The following is a 23,440-nucleotide window of genomic DNA, read 5'->3' on the forward strand; positions in this document are numbered from 1 at the left end:
CGCGCTGCTTCTGGGGTGCGCGCTACTGAAGGGCTCGGGGCTGGTCTGCTCGCTATTGTCGTCTTTTTTCGGCTGCATCTCCCCCTTCACGTACTTCATTTTATCCATTCCAAACATGATGTCCCCTTTCTCTGGCACCACAACGTCGATGGACGGTGCGCCGAACATGATCGCAGTCGTAGCGTCTGGCTTCTCGATAAACACGGCGACGCTTGCTGCTGCGGTTGCTGTACCAGTAGCTGTCACCGTTGCTGTATGGTGCGTGTTGGTGCCATCAGGTTGGCGCGCAACACTCCTCAATCGTGCATAATATCGACAGAACCTTGCAGTACGGGCACACTTGATTTGCATGGGGTAAGCACGTGGACGTCGCCGAGGCAAGACCTGCCAAAGCGAGAAGGTGATGGAGCCGCATCGTTTGGTCCGCATTCTGCGAGATTGAAGTTCTGTGGCTATCTTTCAAGGTACGCGTGGCTGGCGGCTCGTGGACCGCCATTCAGACCTCCACAACCCTCTCAGGGTCGAAGCCTGGCGACATGCCTTTACCGGCAACGAAACCGTACCCCTTTTGGTTCGTATACACTCTCTTCCCCTCTACCGAAAAATCACAGTTAAAATGCGTATGCCCAAACGCCCAGAGCTTCACCCTGTCACTCCTCCAACACTTCTCACGGCTCAGGTCCGTCCTAAACGCACTCGCCACTGCCTCCCATCCCTTCACACGCTCATGCTGAGCATCATTAGCCCTCCGATCTGTCGTTGGGCTGTGATGAGTGAAAATAACCACCTTCCTTTTCTTCCCCTCCTTCGCGTCCTCCTTCTCAATCATCTTCACCTCTTTATTAAGCCAGTCTTTATCTGCCTCGTGCGCTTTATTATGGTCCTTCACGGTCCACCCTTTGATCCTATAAAAGTCATTCAACTTTCTCGTCACCTCGTCCTTGTACTTTGAAGCCACATAAGAGTGGAGGGTACACCCCAGCACAGTCACAACCTCCCCTTCCTCACCCTTGATATCATATCTCGTCCTATCAAGGGGGACAAAGTCTCCCAGCTCCTCCCCTTCTTTCTTCCTCTGCTCCACCAAAACCGACATCTCCTCCAAAAACAACCTAACCTCCTCCCAAGAGGAGGAATATGGCTCGTGATTTCCCGCAATAAAAAACACAACTTTGAACTTGCCAAGTTGGATAAGAAGGAACTTCCTCAAAGCATCGCGTTGGGTTATGAGGCCGATGTCGCCGAGCAGGGCGAGGTAAGGTGCGCGGGGTTCAACGTGGAAGGCAGAGTAGCCATGCTCTGCGAATTGCTCGGCGGGTGAGGCTTCCAGGTGCAAGTCGGACAGGATTTGGAATTTGGCCATGTTGATGTTGATGGGGGGGTGTTGGGCACTGGAGGAGGATGATGAGAGCTGCGGTGGTTGGAAGACCTCTCTTGGCTGAAGCAGACTGCCCCGCCCCACGTGGACAGGACGCCAAGAGCTGTGCTTGTAACGGTATGGCCTGTCTCCACAGGGACCTTGTCGCCGTGGAAAAGGAGGTCATGATGTTGGGTTGGTTTATTCGTTATTGCGATGTTAGTGGGATTGTTTTCGGCGGTGTATGAATAAGAGAGGAAAGGAAATAGAAACTCTTATGGTGGGTTCAAATTCTTTTGGGCTGCGAACAAATCGATCGATCCAATGTTGGTACCTACCTGACAAGAGAGACTGTTGGCTCAACCACTACCCACTTCTCAATCAAACCGTGAAGTGCGTTACATAAAAGAGGAAAGAAGCATCTTCCATAAAACCCTGGAATCTGAATTTTCATATCAAAATCGTTATACTTGCGCCACAGAAGCCCACGGTTAAGTTTCCCACCGTAACTTCCACAATACCTTACTTCTCGTTCCGTCCCAAACGCTCACTCATCAAACCCTTCTTATTATCTAGGCGAGTAAACACCTCGGATCCTCACAATGGCTCGGCACTCCTGCCTCTGCACTTTTGCATCCAGGGCTCTCAATGTGATCCTAATTTACATGCTTTTCTACCACCCCGAAAAAGCATGTCTGCCCTGCGAGCCAGAACCATGCCCAACCTACAGGTGTGAAGGATCTACAGGTCTTGTTGCAACAACTGTGTATGTGTCATACCTGACTCAAGATTTATATCCCGGAGTCGGATTGAACTTACCACCTATTCGTCCGTGTGTCCTATCGGAATGCCACTAGCAGTTACCCACCTTTCTTCAGTACGCCCCTGTCGCAATTGTTGTTGAAAATCGATCTAAACCATGTATTGACTCTGGCAGGGCTTTAGGGAACAAGCATGGTACTTTTTTATGGCAATCGCATCTTCCTTTGTGTTGGAGCGGGTGGTGAAAGTCTGTCGACAGTACGGGGCATGGAAGGCCAAGATGCAAAGGAGGACGTGAGACATCAATCAAGGCACATGAATGTCATGCAAGCAGACCATTTCTAGGGTATTTACCTTATCAAATGACTTGAGGTACCAGTGAACTCCTATTTTCCGAATCTGCCTGGTGAGGATGGCCGTCTTCGTGCCTGCATCGAATCAGACAATGGCGCTGTCTCAGAAAATGATGTAATGCACCACCCAAATTGATCGCTACAGCTCCCAAGCTAACGGGAGATCGGACTGATGCACAGCTTTGTCAGAGACATGTGCATCAAAGATCAAAGCTCACTATTTATCACGTAAAAATCCCACTCCTCCTGCGTGTCGGTCCACGGGATCTAGCAATCACCATATCTCACAGCTTCCTTCAATTTGTCTTCAACCAACAACATCGGAACCAATAATCATCTCTACACAAATCATGCCAAGCAGCAAAGGAAAACCCACAGACCCACAGCTTCGAGAGGAACTCAAGGAGGGTGGGTACTGGTCCAATAAATGCACCAACACTCTTAAAGAAGAAATGCTGACCATTATCCACAGAAATCAAGCAAGAACCCAATAAATCCGGCGATGGAAAGGGACAGTGGGCAGCATGGAAAGGGATGAAACTTGCTAAAGAGTACGAAAAGGCAGGCGGTGGGTATGAAAATGAGCCTGGCTCCAAAAATGAGCCCAAGTCTGGGACGCCAGTTGCGAAAAGTGAGAAGAAGAAGAAGGAAGAGATGGAAGAGTAATGTGCGTCTGGAGAGATATTTATTTTTCCTGCTGGCAAGGCCGGTGGTGATTGACGCAATCGGGGTCATCAGTTGTTGAGAGATAGGCGTTTACGCCATCTGCTCGTGTTCTTTGAGCACACTCGGACGACCATGTTTCAGTTACGGCTTCATTCAGCCACACAAAAGGTTACCATAACCATGTGAACCATTCATGCTCAAAAATGCTCCTGCCTTGTTACACTGTCCAACCCGATGCGGCGACAGTGGCAGTTGAACCCTCTCGGGCCCAAATCTGACAGGGCTGCACACTTTGTCTTTGACAGCTGTTTTCAAGCCACCATCAAAGTATATAATCAACAATTTCCTTCCACCATCAATATCTCTTCTCGAAGAAAACAGGACCGGCTCTCTACATGAAACAATTAGTCACGACACAGACAGTGATGTCCTCTGAGTCTGCTGCCACCTAAACCCATCAGTTCCTTCTAGTATCTAGGTATGCACCTCCAACACCGCATTTCAGATACAAGAACCCCCCATTCCCATTCCCAACTCCAAAGTCCGATCTTCCCATGCATCTCAAACCCCAATGTCCCTCCGTCACCTCCTCACGCGCCTGATCAACCATCTCCCTCCCAACCACCGCCGTGCAAAGTGTGTTGTGAAGTTCCTTCGACAACATGGCGCCTGGTATGGAAAGGTCAGGTACAAAACTATGCTAACGGAATGCCACCACGAAGTGGTGACCGCTTTGATCTAGGATTTACGGCTCCATGGACCTTCTCTCACGCACAACGGCATTGTGGGTGCGACCACCGCACTCGATGACGCAATAAGACAATGATGAAAACATAGCAGCTGAAGGAGGGCTTTTAAACCCCCGTTGCGTCTGAGTCTATCTGCCGACCGTCACGACTTTGGAGGAGGGCTTTTAACCCCCTAAATCTGAAAGCTGGCTCTCAGTCTGAAGAAGAAGAAGAGAAGAGTGATAAATGGAGAGATGGCCTGGATTTATACACAAGATTTCTGGGGCCATGAGTGGGAGACGAGTTCGGTCCCAATCCTGTCTGATGAACCGTGTCCGAGGGTGGATGGGAATGGGAAGGGACGAGGTGGCAAGTGGCCTCATTGTGAACGTTGCTTCAAATTGAATGGGACAATGTTGTCCGTCAGTTGGAGTCTATGAAAGGAGCCCATATTGTCAAGTGGTATCGGGGTATGAACGATCATCAGAGTCTACAAGGCCAGAGATTGGCTGGATGGATCGGCATGTGTTAATGTTTATGCATCTGTTTGGAGCTTCAATTGAAGTCTGGTCATTCTCTGCACACGGCAGCTACATATCATAATATCAAGACACTGTATAGATGCGGCTCCGAATATCTACCCGCAGACAGTCGTCATATTGAGAGTGGACCAGTGCTGTCTGCGATGTCTCGAGAGTCACTCTATACCTCAAGGTGCCATATGCTGTTCTGGATGTGATGAATGTATAGACATAATGGTACTTTTGATTACAACTAAGCTTCTGATATTTCAGCTTTGAGTTGGCACCTTCATTGTTCCCTAGACCGGCGGATGCCCGAGAGCCCAAGCATGAATTTTCAGCCGACAAACTTAAATCTCACTCATACTACGTTTCATAGGTATTCAAGTATCTTGTTTCTTCAGAATTGGTGTGCATGTTAAGAGGCCCCATCATCTAGACAGATTCCTCCACTTCAAGATAGCTTGCTACATCTGAGCTATGAGCTATGAGCTATGAGCTATGAGTTATGAGCTGTCGAGTTGTGAGCTCTGGTTGTGGAGTGGTCGCGGCAGTTGAGACCCGCTTCCGAGCAACGTCCCCGCCATTCCAAGTCGACGCCAAGGTGCCAGATGGCCTGTGCGCCGAGGCTTGGCGGGACGGATGAGATAAGCGTGCATGGATGCAAGCCACTGTGGTACCCTTGGACTAAGCTTCCGTCCTGTTGGAGAGACAAGCCCGGCGCCTTCACCTAGCGACAAGAGTGCCGTCCTGTTGACAATGCGCAAGGGCAACCGACAGACAGCCTGACCTCACCAACCTCGACCGAGACACATGGAAGCGCGCCTTGCACTTTCGAATTTGCCCGGCAGATAGGGGGGGAAATCTAAAGCTCGGGGTCCAAGAAGGTACGCATCTCCAACCTATTCCTGCTGTCCCGCACGGCGAAAGCGGTTGCGTCAGGTTGCGCTGCCTAGGGGGTTTCTGGGGAAGGTTCACTCACTCACCTCCAGCTCTTTTGCTTTGCTCTGCTTTGCTTTGCTCTCTGCTAAGCTCCCGAATCTCGAAATCAACACAACAGCTGGCTGGCTTCTTTAGTCAATGGCATCTGGTACTTAGCTAACAATAATACTTTACGTCTTTTCAGATTACCGTCTTCTCCACGGCCCCGAAACACGACGACTCCCGTCCCGAGACCGGCCATTTGCTCTGTGTCGCCGCCGCACATCGCCGCGTTTGACAAAGCTTCGCTGTCCGCCTTTTTCTCTTCAGGCTGGGACAGTTGACCCCGAGTACGTCGAATCGTCCAGTCTGCTTGTCCGCCAAATCAAGACCCAAGTCCAGCTGCAATGGACGACTCGTTGGGGCCACCCCCTGATGCTTCCTCAGCTTTCCCTGCCTCTGGCGGGGGAGCAGGAGCAGCCTCTCTCGGTTTCGCCGCATTCGACACCATATCGCGTGCGACATCCCCTGGAGCACCTTGTGCCGACGGCCAGGAAGATGACAAGAAAAGATACCGGCCCCGCACCTTCCAATATTTCCGGCTGCTGCCGTTCGATGTTGAGGACGACGCACACAGAGATGCTGCGCTTCAGGGTATCTTGAAGAACCTCTACATCTCCATTATGGCCGAGGACTTCTCCCCCGGCGCGCTGCACTGGACTCGCGAGCTGCAAGGGTGGCTGAATCTCAAATTCGAGATGACAAGGGAGCTTCGTGCCAAGCTTACACATCTGTATTATCACCTGGCCCTCGCCCCAGGCCTTGACAGTAATACCGCCGACAGATTTGCGAGAATGGTAGTCACGTTAACTAGGTACGTTCTATCCTCTTGTCACGACGCGGGGATCAAAGCTAATACGGCCGTGATGGTAGGAAAAAACATTACTTGAAGCCTGGTCAAGATTTGACTCTGGATTGGCGGCCGCTTTGGAAAGAGCTCAAGGCTATGGTCCTCCCTTCTGAAGTTCCACACCATCAGGGACAACGCAGACGGTCTCACAAACATATCCTAAAACTCTGCCTCCACATCAACTCGTATTTCGACCCCAAGGAGCGCGGTGCCATATTGGAAGAGTTGCTGCCTTTCTTCAGTACATCGGCCATGAGCAATGCCTACATTGTTGTTGGAGCCCTCAATATTCTTGTTCCCACCGGGCCAGCACCGCCGACGGACCGGAACTCGCAGCCATCGGACTACGCGCCAACCTTTTTCCACCTCTGGCAGCTTATGACGCGGTCCAAGGCGTTTGACGTGTGCTTCATCGACATCTTCTCCCGCATGGCGAGAGACTATTTGGGCTGTCGGCATGTTCCATTTACAGAGCACGGCATCTTCACCCGCGAGCAATCAGATGCCATTTTCACGGCTATTTTGAGGTTAACAGAAATCCCCGTGGGTCAGGCTAATAGTCCATACTCATCACTGGACTACGCCTCAGGTCTCGGCGTGTATCTGGAAAAAGACAAAAAGAAATACCCTGTGCCATACATGATTGCGAGATGGATCACCCACTCGCTCTCACCCACGTGCCTCAACCAGGAACCATCCATCTTGAGCAACCTGGAAGGCTTGATGGAGTCCATCGACACTTTCTTCCACCCCTCCAATCAGGGATCGTGGACTAGTTTCCTCGCGCAGCTTACGTTTTTTCTTACCGACATATTTGTCTCTCGTTGGAACCGTGAGCAGAGTGGGGAGTTGGACATTCCGGAGGATCGCCGCATCAACGATGCTCTCAAAAAGCGGTTTGTTCTTGCTTTGAAGGAGGTCACCTTTATGGGTCTTTTCGGTAAGAGCTCCAAGGTGGTGAATTACTACTATTCGACTCTTCAAGGACTGGCATACCTGGAGCCTGACTTGATCTTGCCAGGCGCGCTACAACGCTTCTACCCGAGCTTGCAGGGCCTGGTGGAAGTGCACCGAACTACATCGAGTTTGTGTGGCCTTCAGATGATTGCCAACATCATGTCCAAGCACAAAGGTTATCGCTGTCACCTCACGGCTTTGTTGGCACTCGCTCTGCCCGGTATTGATGCCAACGACCTCGGGAAGACACAATACACACTGAACTTCATTCAGAGTGTCGCCTACAGCATACCATTTGTTCCGTTGGTGAAGGAGGGAGGTATCCGTGACACCAACCTCGCCCAGAGTTGGGTGCAAGGCCAGATGGAAAGAATGGAGGCCGAGGGACAAGACGTCAAGATCAACTACAACGAGGAGTTGAGTGATGAGGATGAGGCCGAAATTCTGCGCTCTTCTACGGCGGGGTTGGGTGAGTTTGTGTTGGCACTTTTGGGCAAGGTCTTTGCACTGCTCGAGAATCTACCGGACTCGAGCCATCTACGCTCCGGGTCACCTGAGGACAATGTGATCAACACGCTACCTGCCGCTCTGACGCCCCTTTTCGCATCTTTGTCGCCCGAGCTATTCGACATGGCTCTGGAGAAACTCGCCAACTTCGTGTCCAGCCATGTTGTTCACCAAGCGCGGGATGCCATGGCCTGGATTTGCAATGCACTCTGCAAGGTCAGCCCCGAAAAGACTTTGAAGGTGTTCGTCCCAATGTTGATCGTCAACATTCGCAACGAGATTGACTACAACGGCGCTGCTTCTGACCGGAGTAGCGGAACTGAGGTCCTCCCCCGCGACCGGGCTCTCGTCTGGCATGTCAGCATGCTTTCAATGTGTGTTGTGCATGTCGGCGGCGAGGTGCTGAAGTACAAGGACGATCTCTTTGGCATTGCAGAGTACATGCAGGAAAAGTGCCGTGGGCTCCCCACTATACACATTTCCAACTACATTCATCATCTGCTGCTCAACCTGACCCACACCTACCCCATCGACAATGCGCTTTATGAACCTGATCGCGTTGCCCGCGGCTTGGATGTCGAAGATTGGGGCAGGCCAACCAAACCCTCGGAGCTTACCATCAGGTGGCATCGGCCTTCTCACGATGAGATCTTGTTCGCCGTCGAGTTGTTCGAAAGTCAAACACGAAGCGCGGCGCAACGGCTCGAGCAGCTCATGAGCGATGACCCCCCTGTCAGCAGAAAGGGAAAGAACAAGGAATGGTCCGACGAGCTATCCCGAAGCCTGACTGCTCTTAGGCTGATAATATCAGGCGTCTCGACCCTGTTTGATCCACAAAGGGCCTCTGGCGAGATCAGCACCCAGTCTAACGGCAATGGGACCGCAGAGGCTGATGGGGACGCCATGATGGAGGAAGATGACGATCCCCTTGCCGAGGTTGCGGACGACGAGGAGCTCAAGAGGCAGTTCCATTATCCCGCTGGGTACATGTTGAAGCCCGAGGATCCCATCTACAACCGCATCCACGAACTACGCGAAGATGTTGGGAGGCTGCTCTCCCGGACACACTATTTTCTGAACGCCAACCAGCAGGATGATGTTGCATGCTTCACATCCCTCTACGCTACCTATAGAACATGGATCACCGACGTTGGGATCGAAAGATCAGCACATCCGCTGGAGCGGCTCGTGCGTTTATACAAGGCCGACATCTCACCTTTCAAGATCAGCGGTCTGCGCAAAGTGTATCCTCGACCGCTCCTTATCAAGCGTGCGGATGCCTATCAGTTGCAGCGTGTCAAGTACAACTCGGCCTACCGCAAGAAGAGTGAGCTTGACAAGCAACTGCTGCTTGATCTTGCCGAGTCTTGCACATCGTCGTATGCGGATGTTCGAAGAGTGGCCCAAGGTGCCCAGGACTCGTCCCTCAAAGTCTTGATTGGCGGTCGACCCTTGGTCATTCCCGTCATCATGGCGCGACTCCGCAAGGCCCTTGACGAAAACGATCACGACCGGATCAAGGGTGCCATGTACACACTCTTGTTTACCACGCTTCTCAAGACACTGATGCGGGACTGGAGGTTTGCCCCGGATCTCATGCGCATGTACATCGAAACAGCTGCCGTCGACAAGACCTCTATTCAGAACCTGGGGTCCACTGCACTCTACCCTCTACTTGACTTTGGTAAGCCGTTTGAGCGTTTGATCATATTCGACCGCGAGGTTGTGCAGACCATTCGGCCACAGGAGGATTGTTCAGCAGTCATCAAGCGACGCCACGACTTCATCACAGAACGTCGCACCAAGGTGGAAGGGAAGAAGGAAGCCCTGGGATTGGAGCTCACGGAAAAGGCCAAGACCACTCACTGGAAGATTGCGAGCCGGTGTGCCATCTTTGCGCTCAACTGCTGCCTCCGCTTCGAGACGCTGGCCACCCCGGAGCTGATCGAGCTTGTCGCCAATGGTACCAACGACCCTCATCCAGGGTTGCGCTCCAACTACCTGTCAGCCTTCTCGGCCATCTTTACTGCCATCGATATCCGAGCAGTTTACAACCACGAGTATCGCAACTATTTGATCGAGGAGGAGCACGAGGAAAACAGATATCAGATCCCCGTGCCGACAGATGACCCCAACCTGACAGACAACTTTCTCTCCCAATTTGAGAAGTTTGATGGCACCGATTACTTTGTCGACTGTGACTATCCTGGTTGGCTGGTTTGGGGAAAGCAGTTCCCTGTGTCGCGTGCCAACCCCAAGCCGTTCTTGGCCTATGATGAGGTGGAGGACCGTGTGCGCGTTCAGATCGGCCAGATTATCACCAGGGACTGGTTCAAGAAGTGCTTCGAGTATCTCAAGCAAGAGCCCAGGGATGCTGGTGTGGATCGGTTCAGGATGCAAAATCTGCTACTGCTCATGAATGTGTTTGACCTGATGCACTACGGCAAGACGGCAGCGACATTCGATGACATCGTGGAGCTGGTGAAGGACGTGTATGGTGATGGCACCGATAAGCACCAACACCGCGCTACGGCTGAAATTCTCGGGGCTCTGCTGTCGGGCAGCGCTGATGATCCTCGTGAATTCCGGGACCGGGTTTGGAACTTTGCCGCCCCCCTCATGCTCAAGATCATCGCTGATGACTTGACGCCCGATAACCTCCAGTACTGGATGACCTGTCTTCACATAATTATTGACGGCAAGGATCCACGACGATGTAGGGAGCTGACAGAAGCGCTGTCTTCCTTCCGACTCGACAAGAACTCCAATGCAGCCTTCAAGGAGTCGAGCAAGGTTCAGCTTGTCGAGTTCATCATCAATGATGCTGGCTGGCACTTCAGGCATGAGAAGCCCATCTTGGAGGACTTTTTGGCACACATTGACCACCCGTACAAGTCTGTGCGAGAGTCCATTGGCCGTGTCATCGCGACCATCTACCGCACACGGTACCACGAGTCGTTCAAGAATGTCACCGAGCTTCTCGAGAAGAACAAGGCTGCGTCCTCGATCGGTCTCCGGGCGTACCAACCTACCGAGGAATTCTCGGCCACCATCAAGGAGGTCTTTGCTCGCCTGGAGAAATGGCGCCACGAGCGGACGGCCGGTCAGCAAACCCCCTCCAGCTACACTTCGGGCTCCAAGACGGTTCTCATTTGGCTTGACAGCATGCTTTCGTCCCAAGAGTGCATCCAACTCGTCCCATTCTTTCCCGACCCGTTCATTGACCAGCTGCTGCACATGATGGATGTCAAGGAAGATCCTGAGCTGATGAAGCTCGCTTACCACGTCTATCGCCACCTGCCCAATATCCCTTTCCGATCGGGTGAGGACGACGCGTTCATCGCTGCGCTCATCAGAGTCGGCAAGACGGCCGTCTCCTGGCATCAACGTTTACGAGCCTTGGTCAACATGCAAGTCGTCTACTTCCGCCGACTCTTTCTCACGCAGCCCGCCCAACGTCAAATGCTCTTTGATGCAGTGGGGGACATGCTCTCTGACCCCCAGCTCGAAGTCCGGGATTGTGCTTCGGCCACCTTGGCGGGCATGATTCGCTGCTCGCCCGCCCCGATCCGCAGCCCGATTATTATCCAGCTCAAGGATCGGTTCGAGCTAGAGCTCCAGCTGAATCCCATGCCGAAGAAGAAGACCAAGGTGCCTGGGACGGACACACCGGTGGACACGCAGAAACAGATTGTCAGGAGACATGCGGCCGTGCTTGGGTTGGGGGCGCTGGTTGAGGCTTTCCCTTACGCGACGCCGGTACCCAAGTGGATGCCCGAGGTGTTGGCTCACTTGGCGACAAGGGCGGCCAACGACCCGGGAGTTGTGGGCAAGGCGACCAAGGCGATCTTGGCGGAGTTCAAGAAGACGAGGCAGGATAGTTGGAGTGTGGACCAGAAGGTGAGCTTATTTTCTTTTCAGTGTTGTTTTGCGTGTGAGAGAAGGATAGCATGGCTGATGACTGGAAACAGTACTTCACTCCCGAGCAACTCGAGGATCTGGAGGGAGTGTTGTGGAAGAGTTATTTTGCTTAGAGACAAGACAAAATAGCGAAGGGCAAGAAAACCCGAACCATGACTAAGCTGTGAAATAGTACCGAAAGAAGTTGGGTGCATTGCTTGTGAGTTTTTGAGATGTAGGTACTGCTTAGATGAGATATTTGGGAATTGTGAGAGATGGGTTTGGTTGTCAGCGATGTAGTGGTTAGAGTTGATTTGGAAGTTTAGAGGAGATGGTATGGATTACAGGGGAGGGATCAGCTGTGCATCAGATGTGGTACTAGCGAAAATGGAAGACAGATCTTATTATGAGGTGTATCACGAAGAATAGGGTATCTGGTTGTTGTGCGGTGTGTTCTTTTGGGAAATGCGGCAGAAAAGTGAAGATGCTTGATGTGATGTTGTAAGGTTACCTAGGGAAAGGAAGCCTAGACGGCGGTCGGTTCTACTTTGTGGTTATTTGTAAAGGGGGTGGTATGTGTGGTGATGGGGATTGTGATGATGGAGCTAGAGGCGAAATCAGGGGGTATAAAAAGAAAGAGCGGCAACCAAAAATCATCAAAAGAATGATCGACCCAGGGATCGAACCTGGCACCTTTTGTGTGTGAGACAAACGTGATAACCACTACACCAGCCGACCTTTCATGCTATTGGAGACCGAAAGTTGGGTTGATAGTGAGATGCTGGGTGGGTTACATTACCTAGGTACACAGCTGAAGGCCAACTTGGGTCAAACTGGATCAAAAATCTAGCTTAGAACAAGTAGTGGGACTAGAACAGTATGCTACCGGTACCACATCTGCATGAGTCTCAGTCATGATTATGTTGGGGCAACTCATGCATTGCTGTGCAATAATAAACTATTTCTAAGCTATCAAGTTCATCCGTACATATAAAGCTTGTTAGGTCGCTGATTACTGCATTTCGGTTCTCTTAGACGATCGGTGATCTCGCTACGGGTTACTCTTATTATATAAACAAATATGGACTCAATTTTCCCCAATATCTCACCGCTCTAAATCAAGCATGCCCCGAATCAAAGTTTTTTTTTTTTTTTTTTTTTTTCTCTACACCGAACAGTCCTCAAAAAGGGCAATTCACACTCAAAACTCCAAGATTGATCACCAACCTCTAAAATCCGCCATCCCCCCCTCCACCTCTGCATCACCATCCCCCTCAAGATTACAAATCACCGACGACCCACAGCTCCCATACCCCGAGTCCCTATCACTCAGAAGCCGCCCCTGCCCCTTCCCCACCCGAAGCCTATCCCCAGTACTAACATCCCGCTCATACGCCCCGCTAACCATCCCATCCAATTTCATCTCTTTTCCCCTCTCCCTATCAGCACAATCCGCCAGGGCCATCGCCCACGCTGGCGTCTCGCTGATCGCAGACCCTGGCTCTGCCCTTGCTGAACCGGCCACAGCTGAGTCGATATACCAAGAATAGGAGCGGAGAGAATGTTCTACTAAATCTGCCATTGAGGCTAGACAAACAGACGCCAGGCCGGGAATAGTGGCGGTAATTTCGGAGAGGGTGGAATGTAAAGGGATGATGTACCCGTCGCCGGTGAAGTCTGTCGAGACGAGGTGGCCGTAGACGGTTTTGGAGATGGGGTTTATCACCCAGGCGCCCGAGTCGCCGTTGTCAACTTGCTGAAGTTCAGTTATACTGACACAAGATGGGGAAAAACCGAAAAAGGGGCTTACCTTGGTAGGTCTCGTCTAGTGTTAGAGTGTAAGCTTGTACAAATCCGTGGTCGGGGGACAGCATCAGGCCTGCGGGGAAGTGTGATAGAGACCCGTGTTTTACTCCTGTCTGGCTGAGGAGTTCGACTTCTATGGAGGCCGTGTCTGGGAAGGTGGATGGTTCGGCAAGGGCGAGCTCGTCGGCTCGGGCTTTGAAGTGAGAGCGGGCCGATGATTGGAGGCGGAGGTTGGGTTTGAGGTTGGATTTGGTGATTTCGAAGAGGGCCCAGTCGCGGGGTGGGATTTTGAGGTCTGAGCTACAGGTGTTAATGGGCAAAGAAGGGTGGATGAGCTGTCCAAGGAGCGGCTTTTGCGGTTGGGGCTGCTGGGGGGGTTCTTCTTCCGTCTCGTCTCCTTCCGAGTCCGAGCCGTCATCATCATCCAGCAAACCTTCCAGAGCATGCGCAGCGGTCATCCCCACAATTTGAACCTCCCCGTCGTGATTCGTCAGTTTGACCAGTCCCCCGATAGTAGACGCAACAGATTTGCCCCCCGCCGTCCCAAGCCGTATCCCCTCCCCACACCAAGTCGGCAGCCCCTTATCGCTCACGCTCAGAGCTGACCCCCCCTCCCAAGTCACCTCCACCATCTGTAAAAACCTCTTCTTCGCCGCCTCCCCCACAATCACCACCTCAAAGTTCGTCACGAACCCATCACCAGGGCAATACAGCTCCCTCACCCCCCGCTCCCTCATCACCCCCTCCAACCCGGCAGTCTGATCAGTCGACACGAAAATCACAATCGACGGCCTGGCTGTCTCTGCCGTTTTGCCCACCATCATCAACCTCATCGTCAGGACCACCTCCTCCCCGTCCCTTTTCTTTCTCCTCATCCCACTAGGCAGCAAGGAAGACCACTTTTGGGAGCCGGCGACATGTTTCTGCAGCACTCGCTGAATCTCAGGCATGATCTCCCTGAAGCGGGAAACTGCCTGAAACGAGGGCTCCATGCCCGTGCCACGGAAGATGAGGATGTCATCTCTTCCTGGCAGGGGGCTGCTTTTGATATCTGATGGCTTGCTTGGCTTGTTGTTGAGGAGGGCACTGAGGAGGGATTTGGGGGGGTGGGAGTCTAGGGAGTCAACAGATTGGAGACTGGATTGGGTGCCGTAGCCTGAGTCGGGGAGTTGTTGGTCTTCGGGTTCTAGCTCGAGCTTTTCTGAGTCTGAGTCTGAGGAGTAGTCCGGGTTGTGCCGGCGAGGACGCTGGCGTGGGCAGTGGTGTGAATGATGACGCTTTTTGGTGCGTGGTGGGGGACAGGCTATTGGTTGGTAGAGGGAGTTTGGTGAGATTTCATGGCGGGAGGCGATGTGAATTGGGGAGGGCTGGTGCCCTGGGGCAGGTTGGATGGGGACTGGGTTCCGCGACATGGCCTTTGGTCCTGAAAATACAGGAAAATTGGAGTTTGTTAAGAATTATTTCCGAAATTTGAGGCACGATGTTTTGGGATTAAACACTTTCGAGTTGTTAATCTCTGGAAAAGGGGAGGCCACCTGAGCTCAGGGGCTGAGGTGTAAGGCATCGAGGCGCAGCTAGTGACCTGCATGGGAGGGTCAGTCTCATGACAGCTTCGCAGCCAATTGAACAACTGGTTCCCTTCAAGCTTTTAGACAGCAACCTATCCGGCAGATACAGAAATATGTTTCACGTTGAGTTGTCAACGTCATCTGGAGGGCCACGGCACTTTATTGGGCTCGTTGATGTGTGTGATCAGCCCACCTTTCGTTGCACTGGGTTGCGGTTGACAAATCCACTTGAACTGCAATCGACTGTGTGAATTATCGCCAAGGCCGGGCATGGGAACATGAAAAATGGCGCTATTGATGGTCGCTTTGAACGGCTTCGAATTCATCGACAACCAGACTATGACGAGTGGGACAACACCTTGCTATATTTTCGTGCTGTAAACCCCATTGCCTGTGCATTGGCGCAGGATATCAAGTGCGTGAAACACACCTTAGTCATTGGTGTTTCCTCATGTCTATTCAAGCCATTCGACTCCGTTGAAGGTCCCTTTTACTGTATCTAAACTCCTACACTCTCGCAAAGCATATGCCCAGAAACCCCCAAAATACTTCGGTGAATAGGTACACCCTTCACAGAAAGCATATATCAAGTTTAGGTAACTTCCTCCCCAGACAGCATAGCATGCCTCGTCGCGATCCAAAGCGTGACCTAACCCCCCCTCTCCAATTGTTCCCTCTCTAACTCCCACGTCTGCCACGAAATCCTAGCTTCTATTAGTCCCCTCCTCTCCCCTCATCAGGTCATCACTGAAAGTAACTCACCAAGCCTGAAAAACCCCCACCCCCAACCCCAAAACCCCCAACACCACCGCCGCCATAACCCCCGCAATAGTAGCCATCATCACATGCCTGCTCTTGCTCCTCCTCTCAAGCCAAATATCCAGCCCCGACCTCGGCTTCGGGTTCTCAATCTCGTCGTACAGATCCATCAGCCTCGACCCCCAGACACCAAATTTTATCACTTTTTCCCTCTCTTCCGGCCCGAGTTCAAATGCCGAGAGGCCGGATGTTTTGAACCGGAGGATATCCGGGTCGAAGCCCGACTTGGAGACTAGGGATCGGAGAAGGGATTGGGATTTGGGGGAGGAGGGGGGGAAGAGGAGGTGGAGCGTGTGGAGGGTTTCGAGGGCTAGGGGGCGGGGGAGAGGAGGGGGGGCGCAGGTGTTATCTTGTCTGTCGTGAGCGGTGAAGGGGAGGAGGAGGTTTTCTTTGAGGAGTGAGGTCCAGGAAAAGATCTTCACCACGCCTTGTGATTCATCCAGTTTGAGGTGCTCGCGCAGGTCATCAGTCTTTTCCAACTTCAAACCCGCTTTCTGGACCAAGTTGTGAGCCTGCAGCCCCTTCTTGACAGCATGCGCGTGCCGGTCGGTTTCCTGAAGGGAAGGGTGGACCCGAACCGGAAAAGTCTCCTCAATCTTGAACGGGTCGGATCCTAAGTCGGTATGATTATGAACCCTGCTGTGAAGCTCGTCCTCCATCGAGGGTTGCGGACTGGTCATCGTCATGATGCGCAACGCGAGATCAATAGCCCTATCCTGATCTCCCCTCGGCACACCCCTCTCCTCGAAAACAAACTTCCGAAAGGCCTCCCTGCTGGTATCCCGCCCGTAGACTCGCAGTTTCGTGATCAGCTCGAACAGATCCTCATGGCAAGACAACGCCGCCGCTTGGCTGTCCTGTACAAAGTCCTCGGGTACGTAACCCCGTGTAAGCCGTCGGTAGATGTCGAAAAATGGCATTAACCTATCGCTTCGCTGAGACCAGGGGCATGATGTCGGGTTTTGGCAGGTTTTGTCCTCCAAACAGCCAGGGCACATATCCCAGTCCCAGAGCGCAGCACATAACCCCTTGAGATTCTCCCGAGTTACAGTTCGAAGCGGGAAAACGTGTAAACTGGTGACGGAAGCTTTGGAACGCTGAGAGGCGGGTCTGTTGACTACCCTCATGATGTCTTCGTTCTGGTCGTCGTTATTGTTTGATTGGGAGGACAAGGTTGTGAGTTGGATGGCTGTCTCTTCGCCGCGTGAAGTATACCCCATTTATGTAACATTTGCACAATCCTTGGTCGTTACTAATTCAGAACAAAATGATAAGCGGTGGCGACTGCACGGCGGTGATCCAGGAGTCTTAAAAGCTGTTTGTTCCCCGCAGGTGCAATGCGATGAGGCCAATGGATGACTGACAGGGGTGCCGACCTAAGCATGCACCGCCTGCACGCTGCTTTGCAACAATAGCAGGGCACAGCCGCAATAGTGAACAGCAGATGATTCCAACATGAACAAGAGAACTTCAATATTTTTGTGTATCCAAAATCCACGCTATGCTAGATTCCAAGATTTGTACAGAGATTTCCCGCCCCCCCCTCCCCCGCTATCTTCTCTCCTTTCTCGCGACATCGGCCCAGCTTTGATGTGTTGGCATCGAAGGCACCTTGAACATTGAAGACCTGTGGCCGTCAAGATGCGCGTGCGCCGCCCGCGGCGATGAAAGGGCCGAACTGCTGGGGTGAGGGCTACCCATGCTCGCGGTAGCAGCAATGTTGGAGCTGGCAACACTGGCACTGTCCAGGATGCTATTCCTCCTGGTACTAACACTCTCCCTCCGCACCATACCAGTGATACCAAGACCATACCTCATTTCTACTGTTTGGTCCTCTTCCGAGCCTCCATGGTCAACATGCTCGTATGACTCTGCGGTGTGCGAGTTCTTTCTCTCCTGATTCAGGGCCGGAGTACCGATGGCTGGGGTTCCTGCAGCACTCGTCTCGGCGAGTGAATGCTTGGAGCTTTCGAGGCGACTGAAGACCGAACTGTTCATGCTGTATGTTGTGCTGTCTGTCGATGACGGGTCACGGTTGAGGATGGGGGTTCCGGCACGGATGGGTGTGGCAGGGTTGACAGGTTGGGGTAGACGAGAGCCAGAATTCCGAGAACGAAGGGTGTAGCCTGCAAGCTCTGGGTTCGGACTACCGGGAGTGGCCGCGCCAGGCGAAGGTGTGTTTGCGAGGCGATTCATCGAATCACGACGGGGTATCATGGTGGGATTGAGAGAATCTCGTCGGGGCAGTAGATGAGGAGACATTGCCTTTGGGACAGCGGCAGCTACCAAATGGGGAGATGCAGGCTTGGAAGAGACGGCGCCTGCGGCCGTTTGCGAGTAGGTGAGCTTGGATCCAGGGACAGCAGTTGGTGCTGCAAGCTTTGTCTGCGTTTTAACCGGAGGCGACAAAGGTGCTGCAGGATCATTGGGAATGGGATGTGTACGTGGTCGCATTCGCATCATGAGGCCACCGTGAGCTGGATCTGAGGCAGGTCGGGGGAGGGTTGGTCGCGGTTGGCGTTTGTACGTTTGCTGGAATTCTGCAAGTTGTGCTGTGAGGCGCTTGCATTCACTTTGTTCCTTCTTGAGAAGATCCTGGAGCCGGGCAACGTTCTCGGCCTGGGCGTTTCGCTCTTTCAGAATCCGGGACTCGTAGGTATCGTCCTTGGCCTCCAGAACCTCCAAGCGCTTGGCCATATTCATGTGATCAGCTTTCAGGCGATCGCGTTCGTCAACAAGAGCCCTGATCCTGGTGTTGATCCGATCAGTCACAAAGCGGGCACTCTTCTTGCAGCAATGCGAATGGTAGACTTGTTCCACGCCGCCCAGGTCAATAAGTTCAGCATCCACCTGGAAAATGGATGGTCGGCGTTCGGCATCGAGATGGAGCATTTGTGACACCAAGTGCAGAGTGTGCTTTGGTGCAAAGGTGAAGGCGTTGACATCTTGGACCTCCTGAGTCGCCAGAGCCAAACGCTGCAGTTTAGGAAGGTAGGCGTTGATCTTGTCATCGCGACCTCGAAGCGTTAGATCAGCAATAATTTCGTCAAAATCAGCCAGGTCCCCTCCATGGATAACGGTGGCGATGTTCAGCAAGACAAGGCCGAGCGAGTAAACTTCAGCCGCCTGCATGGACCAGTCGCACTGCACTTGGTTGAGTTCAGGGGCTCTCCATTTTGGGGTTCCGGCAGGTCCTCGGGTCATTGTGTGATCTCGTTCGCCCACGTCTTTTGCGATGCCAAAGTCGGCGATGTAGACACGTCCGGGGTTCAACAGGATGTTGGAAGGTTTTAGGTCGAGGTGGCGGATCTTTTCCTGGTGGCAGTATGCGACGGCTCGCGCAACGCATCCCATCGCTTGTTGTAGGTATTTCAGAGGGCATGTTCCTGTGTTTGGCTGGCTTCTTTTATCCACCGCGCTCAGGTTATGTAGGTCAAGGGTATGCAGGCGTTTGATAATATCTTCGCGGTCGCCTTCGCCCGACTTGAGATGGTCAATGTCGTTGAACAGGCAATCCAGGTTGCACACGGCGACGGGCCAGAGTAGCAGGTAGAGATTGCTAGAAATGCAGTAGGTGCCAACCAGCTTGACGATGTGATCATGGTCCAGCTTTTCCATCACCCTGGCCTCCTCCCGCAGCAGTGATATTGGGAAGCGCCGATGTGGCGGCCTCACTTGTTTCCTCGCCAGGCATATCGTGCGACCGTTGTTGGCGTAGACGACCTTTTGCACCACTCCAAAGCTCCCGGTTCCCAGCGGCGTATCGTTGGCGAGTTTGAATCGAGTGTGTAGTCTCTTGGCTTCGGTATGGTCGTCCAAAGGTGTGTGTTTGCCACTGTTGGCTTGATATTAGTGATGCCTGGCGCAAGTGGTACCAAGGGCGGTAGGGATATGACTCCTGCCTTACATTCCAGACCAATGTGTATGTGTTCTCTCCCACTCGTTGAGAATCTGTCGTTCGCATGCTTCTAGCTCGGCCCAGGCGTCGCGGCAAAGGCGCTGTATACTGGAGTGGGTGGTGGGCATCACCGTTTGCCAGCCATTGCCAGAATCACCCATGCTGGTTAACGGTTCTGACAGCGGCAAACAGCGGAGACGGTGGAGAGAACGGATGAACTGGTGGGTTTCGACGGTAAACAAACTGGTTATATAGCGTATCTCAAACAAGCAGAGAAACCATGACGACGTTCCAGAAATACAAGGCAGAGGAGAGGACTTTTGATATGAGAATTCAGGCCAGAACTTACTTGTAAAAGGAGAAATCGCCAAAAAGAGCCGGCCGGTGTCCCTCTGGCGCTGCTGCAGGTGAAGGCGGCGGAAGAAACGTTTTGGTGCCGAGCACTGCCCCTGCAAACTCTACTGGGGAGCGGCGGAGCAAGCGGGGGAGGTGGAGCCAATGGAGATCCGATTCAACATGCATGCCATTGGCCAATTTGTCTTGGAGTCCGTAGGGCTGGGTCAACCTTTTTTCTGCCATCGTTTCTTTTGGGATTTTCTCCAATCTGAAAAGATGCAAACAAGCTTTTTCGTTGATCATGATTTTTCCTTCCTCCCGACGCTGAGCTCGAAAGATGAGCCGGGCATAGACTGACGACCCCCATGGCTCCTAGCTCACCTCAGGGCATAAGGTATCGTGAGAAAGGGGTTTGGTGACATTGACGTCGGGAACATGGACTGTTGTCAATTTGGGGGTTCTCATTTGAGAGAAGTCTTCTAATGAAACGACAGGCAAAGGAACAACATCGCAGGGAGGATGACGGCATTCATAACCAGCTGGTAACCATTAAGAAAGTTCACCAAGACGGGCATGGCCTTAGTCCCCGGCTTGGGACGACTAGCTCCCACTGACTGCTGGGTTAGCTCAGTATCTTAGACTAACATCGGTTCCAGTTGGGATTAACCAAAATTGCTAAGAGATGTTAGTCGGCCACGAGCTCACTTGACGTTGAGTAATCACCAAACGCTCTTTGCGACTTCAGATCATTGAGGACAGCATAAGACTCCTGTCCGTTTGTCATCCTTGGACTATCCATCTCAATCGCCGATAACGTGTACTGTCGCACTGGCATTACTCAGCACGTCCGTCAGCGAGGCTTGAGGAACACAGAGAAAGGTCCATGCCACAGAAGCCACTCATATACTAAGCACCCCTGGCCCGAACCCCAACAACTGCAAAGAGACCCTTGTAGGGATACTGCCGGCTGACCAACGCCCACTTCCAATAGTTGGGACGAGATTGTCGCCAGCTCTTGACCTGGACAGATCTGTTGCCTCTTTTAGCATTGTGGTTTTGGAAGGGCGGTACTACGAATTTTCAGGGAATTGATCACTTCCCCGAGGCTGGTTTTAACCTGTTCTGCGACAACGCAGTGAATATCTCACATATTGAACACCACTTATAAGTCGCCAGGCAGCAAAGAAACTTCTCGTTACACCGTGGGTCAAGGCTACACGTCCACGGACAACTGGTTCCAAGACAGCTGGGGTCCTGGACACAGACGTTTATTGTGTCCTGATGCGCCGAGGACACGGCCGAACATATGTCTGAAACGACTACCGAGGAAGACGAAGAGGTCCACCCAATGCGGTACTCGCAAGGCGACCTCGCCATCCTCAGCGCCGAGGTCTACAACCCGGGCTTTTCCTACAACACATCTACCAAGGCACAAGTGTCAAAGAAGGGACGCCCTGCGGCATCAAATTCGGATACCGGTCCGAGGAAACGTGCAAAGACCCAGGCGACCGAGACAGAGAATGAACCAGAAGAAAAGAAGCGGTCAAGAGGGCGACCGCGCCTGGACGTGAAGGATGTGTCACCCAAAGACGTGAGTGCGACGGTTATGCTTCAGACTGATAGCTGGTTTTGACATTGGAACAGCGCCGAAGAACACAGGTGCGCCTCGCTCAGCGGGCCTATCGCAACCGAAAGGAAGAGGCTATTCAGACTCTCGAAAAGCAAGTCCAGGAGCTTAAGGAGAAGAACCAGGAGATGAACAATGCCTTTCTACGGCTGTCCGATTTCGCAACGAGTATGGGCTTCTTGGAGCAGTTACCAGAACTTAGACACCAGCTGCGCCTGACAACCGAGAGATTCCTGTCGCTGGCCAAAAGCACTACTGGCCAAGAAGGGAACAGCGGCCAACAGGCTTCTACTTCTAGTGACGGCTCGTCATCCCGAGACAGGTCGGAAAGCGCACCAGCCGACCCCCAGATCCCATCAACAGTCGCCGATAGGCCACCACAACAACAAACACAATTGTATGGCGGGCTCATGGTCAGCCATGAATCGGCTAGCCAGCCGACCAGCACTGTGTCCGCTCTCCCCCATGACTTTGGACAGTCCATGCCGTCATCGGCTCTTGGCTACGAAATTGTCACGCACCCAACCCTCACCAACGCTAGCTTTCCGTTCCAGACAGCTCCAGACTTGACCTTCCTAGACCAGTTCACCACACCAGGTCTCCACTGCTCTCTCCCAGCCCCCCGGTCTTACGCCCCTCACGAGATCACATTCGGCCGAAGACTCCAACGATTCGCCATCGAGAAAGCTCTCGTCCTCATCTCCATGCCGGACCCCCCTGAGAACCGGATCACCCGTGTCTTTGGCTTTTGTCTCCTGTTCGAAACACCCGACCTCATCAAGCGCCGTCTCGCCAGACAAGTAGCCCGCAACGCGCAAGACACCCTTCACAACTGGCAGTTTCCCTTCCACCACCTCGGCGGCGCCGGCACACACTACGATGTCACCACGGGAATCACCTCGCAGCGAATCGGCAACCAGGGCACAAGCGATGTTCTCAAACCAGCCAACACATCCGGCTTCGCGACCGGTCCATTCAGCCCAGAAGTGAACCGGATACGAGACAATGCCTTGGACAAAAACATGCGGATAGAAACCCCTGGATTCGGAGGGGACTTGCTCGACCCGGATGAGGTGGAGATATATCTCCAGGAAAGGGGCGTTATTATTCCTTCCGGGGCAGACTTCATCACGGCTGAGGTTGACCCAACGGCATTTGACACACCAGAGTCGGGGAAGTATCTATTTAAGAGTGCGCCGGGGGCACACCCGGAGTTTTCGTCACTTTCGAGTCCTTTGACGGCGGGGCGTGCTTCCCGACCGCCGATGCCGAGTAGTAATGCCTTTGGAGATCAGCCGCCAGAGTCAGGCTGGGGGGATCACATGACTAGCGGGGGAAACTTCAAGATTGATTCGCTGGGAAGCTTCTCACAGGCCCGTTCATACACAATGGGCGTGCCGTCAACGTCTCATGATGCTGAGTTGAGAAATTTGTTTGCTTTTTCGGGGGGTATGGAGAGCAATGGTGGTTTTGGGGAGGGGTCACAGCACCAACAGTCACCGCCGAGACAGAGGGTAACGGTTGATGTTCATCAGTTTATTAAGGGTAAGTTCTGATGGGAAGTTTTGCTTATGAAATGGTTTGTGTGCTGATATTCTGCATCATAGGAATGGTAAGCAATGCCACCTGTTTAGGTCGAACACCTGGGTTCAGGCAGGAGCACATAAATGCAGCGTTTTGGCTGGCAGTGCAGAGTTAGTTGATAAGCACGTTTGTATCATAGTATGGAACAGGCAACCATGAACCCATGGTATATCTTCTGTTATATACAACATGAGGCCATCCAACTTGTCCTCTTCATATT

General features: G+C 52.7%; 7 protein-coding genes and 1 non-coding gene across 8 annotated transcripts; 4 read left to right on the plus strand and 4 right to left on the minus strand.

The window, feature by feature from the left end:
- Positions 1 to 496: 496 nt before the first annotated feature.
- On the minus strand, positions 497 to 1,544 carry QC761_406010 (uncharacterized protein; the record flags this gene model as incomplete). Its single annotated transcript, XM_062878877.1, is given in 2 exon segments — positions 497 to 1,502; positions 1,519 to 1,544. The coding sequence occupies 2 exon segments, from the start codon at positions 1,542 to 1,544 to the stop codon at positions 497 to 499; spliced, it is 1,032 nt and encodes a 343-aa protein (XP_062732656.1).
- Positions 1,545 to 2,560: 1,016 nt separating this feature from the next.
- Positions 2,561 to 4,435, plus strand: QC761_406000 (uncharacterized protein). Its single transcript, XM_062878876.1, has 3 exons — positions 2,561 to 2,880; positions 2,945 to 3,616; positions 3,861 to 4,435. Exons 1-2 carry the CDS (start codon positions 2,823 to 2,825, stop codon positions 3,136 to 3,138), a joined length of 252 nt encoding a protein of 83 aa, XP_062732657.1. The 5' UTR covers positions 2,561 to 2,822; the 3' UTR covers positions 3,139 to 3,616; positions 3,861 to 4,435.
- Positions 4,436 to 5,094: 659 nt separating this feature from the next.
- On the plus strand, positions 5,095 to 12,255 carry BLM3 (Proteasome activator BLM10). The gene is made up of 3 exons (XM_062878875.1): positions 5,095 to 6,182; positions 6,242 to 11,582; positions 11,654 to 12,255. The coding sequence occupies exons 1-3, from the start codon at positions 5,716 to 5,718 to the stop codon at positions 11,714 to 11,716; spliced, it is 5,871 nt and encodes a 1,956-aa protein (XP_062732658.1). The 5' UTR covers positions 5,095 to 5,715; the 3' UTR covers positions 11,717 to 12,255.
- QC761_0070390 lies at positions 12,248 to 12,320 on the plus strand. Its single transcript has one exon. It is a non-coding gene; the product is annotated as a tRNA-Val (tRNA).
- A 183-nt stretch (positions 12,321 to 12,503) lies between these two features.
- On the minus strand, positions 12,504 to 14,800 carry QC761_405980 (uncharacterized protein; the record flags this gene model as incomplete). Its single annotated transcript, XM_062878874.1, has 2 exons — positions 12,504 to 13,334; positions 13,393 to 14,800. The coding sequence occupies 2 exons, from the start codon at positions 14,798 to 14,800 to the stop codon at positions 12,802 to 12,804; spliced, it is 1,941 nt and encodes a 646-aa protein (XP_062732659.1). The 3' UTR covers positions 12,504 to 12,801.
- An 805-nt stretch (positions 14,801 to 15,605) lies between these two features.
- Positions 15,606 to 17,094, minus strand: QC761_405970 (uncharacterized protein; the record flags this gene model as incomplete). The annotated part of the gene is made up of 2 exons (XM_062878873.1): positions 15,719 to 17,094; positions 15,606 to 15,660 (listed from the first exon to the last, which is right to left on the minus strand). Exons 1-2 carry the CDS (start codon positions 16,993 to 16,995, stop codon positions 15,606 to 15,608), a joined length of 1,332 nt encoding a protein of 443 aa, XP_062732660.1. The 5' UTR covers positions 16,996 to 17,094.
- A 130-nt stretch (positions 17,095 to 17,224) lies between these two features.
- Positions 17,225 to 20,532, minus strand: QC761_405960 (uncharacterized protein). The gene is made up of 2 exons (XM_062878872.1): positions 19,683 to 20,532; positions 17,225 to 19,610 (listed from the first exon to the last, which is right to left on the minus strand). The coding sequence occupies exons 1-2, from the start codon at positions 19,832 to 19,834 to the stop codon at positions 17,327 to 17,329; spliced, it is 2,436 nt and encodes an 811-aa protein (XP_062732661.1). The 5' UTR covers positions 19,835 to 20,532; the 3' UTR covers positions 17,225 to 17,326.
- Positions 20,267 to 23,438, plus strand: QC761_405950 (uncharacterized protein). The gene is made up of 3 exons (XM_062878871.1): positions 20,267 to 21,600; positions 21,654 to 23,181; positions 23,244 to 23,438. The coding sequence occupies exons 1-3, from the start codon at positions 21,316 to 21,318 to the stop codon at positions 23,333 to 23,335; spliced, it is 1,905 nt and encodes a 634-aa protein (XP_062732662.1). The 5' UTR covers positions 20,267 to 21,315; the 3' UTR covers positions 23,336 to 23,438.
- Positions 23,439 to 23,440: the final 2 nt, after the last annotated feature.

This window comes from Podospora bellae-mahoneyi, chromosome 4, assembly GCF_035222275.1.
Source record: "Podospora bellae-mahoneyi strain CBS 112042 chromosome 4, whole genome shotgun sequence".
NCBI classification, from domain to species: Eukaryota; Fungi; Ascomycota; class Sordariomycetes; order Sordariales; family Podosporaceae; genus Podospora; species Podospora bellae-mahoneyi.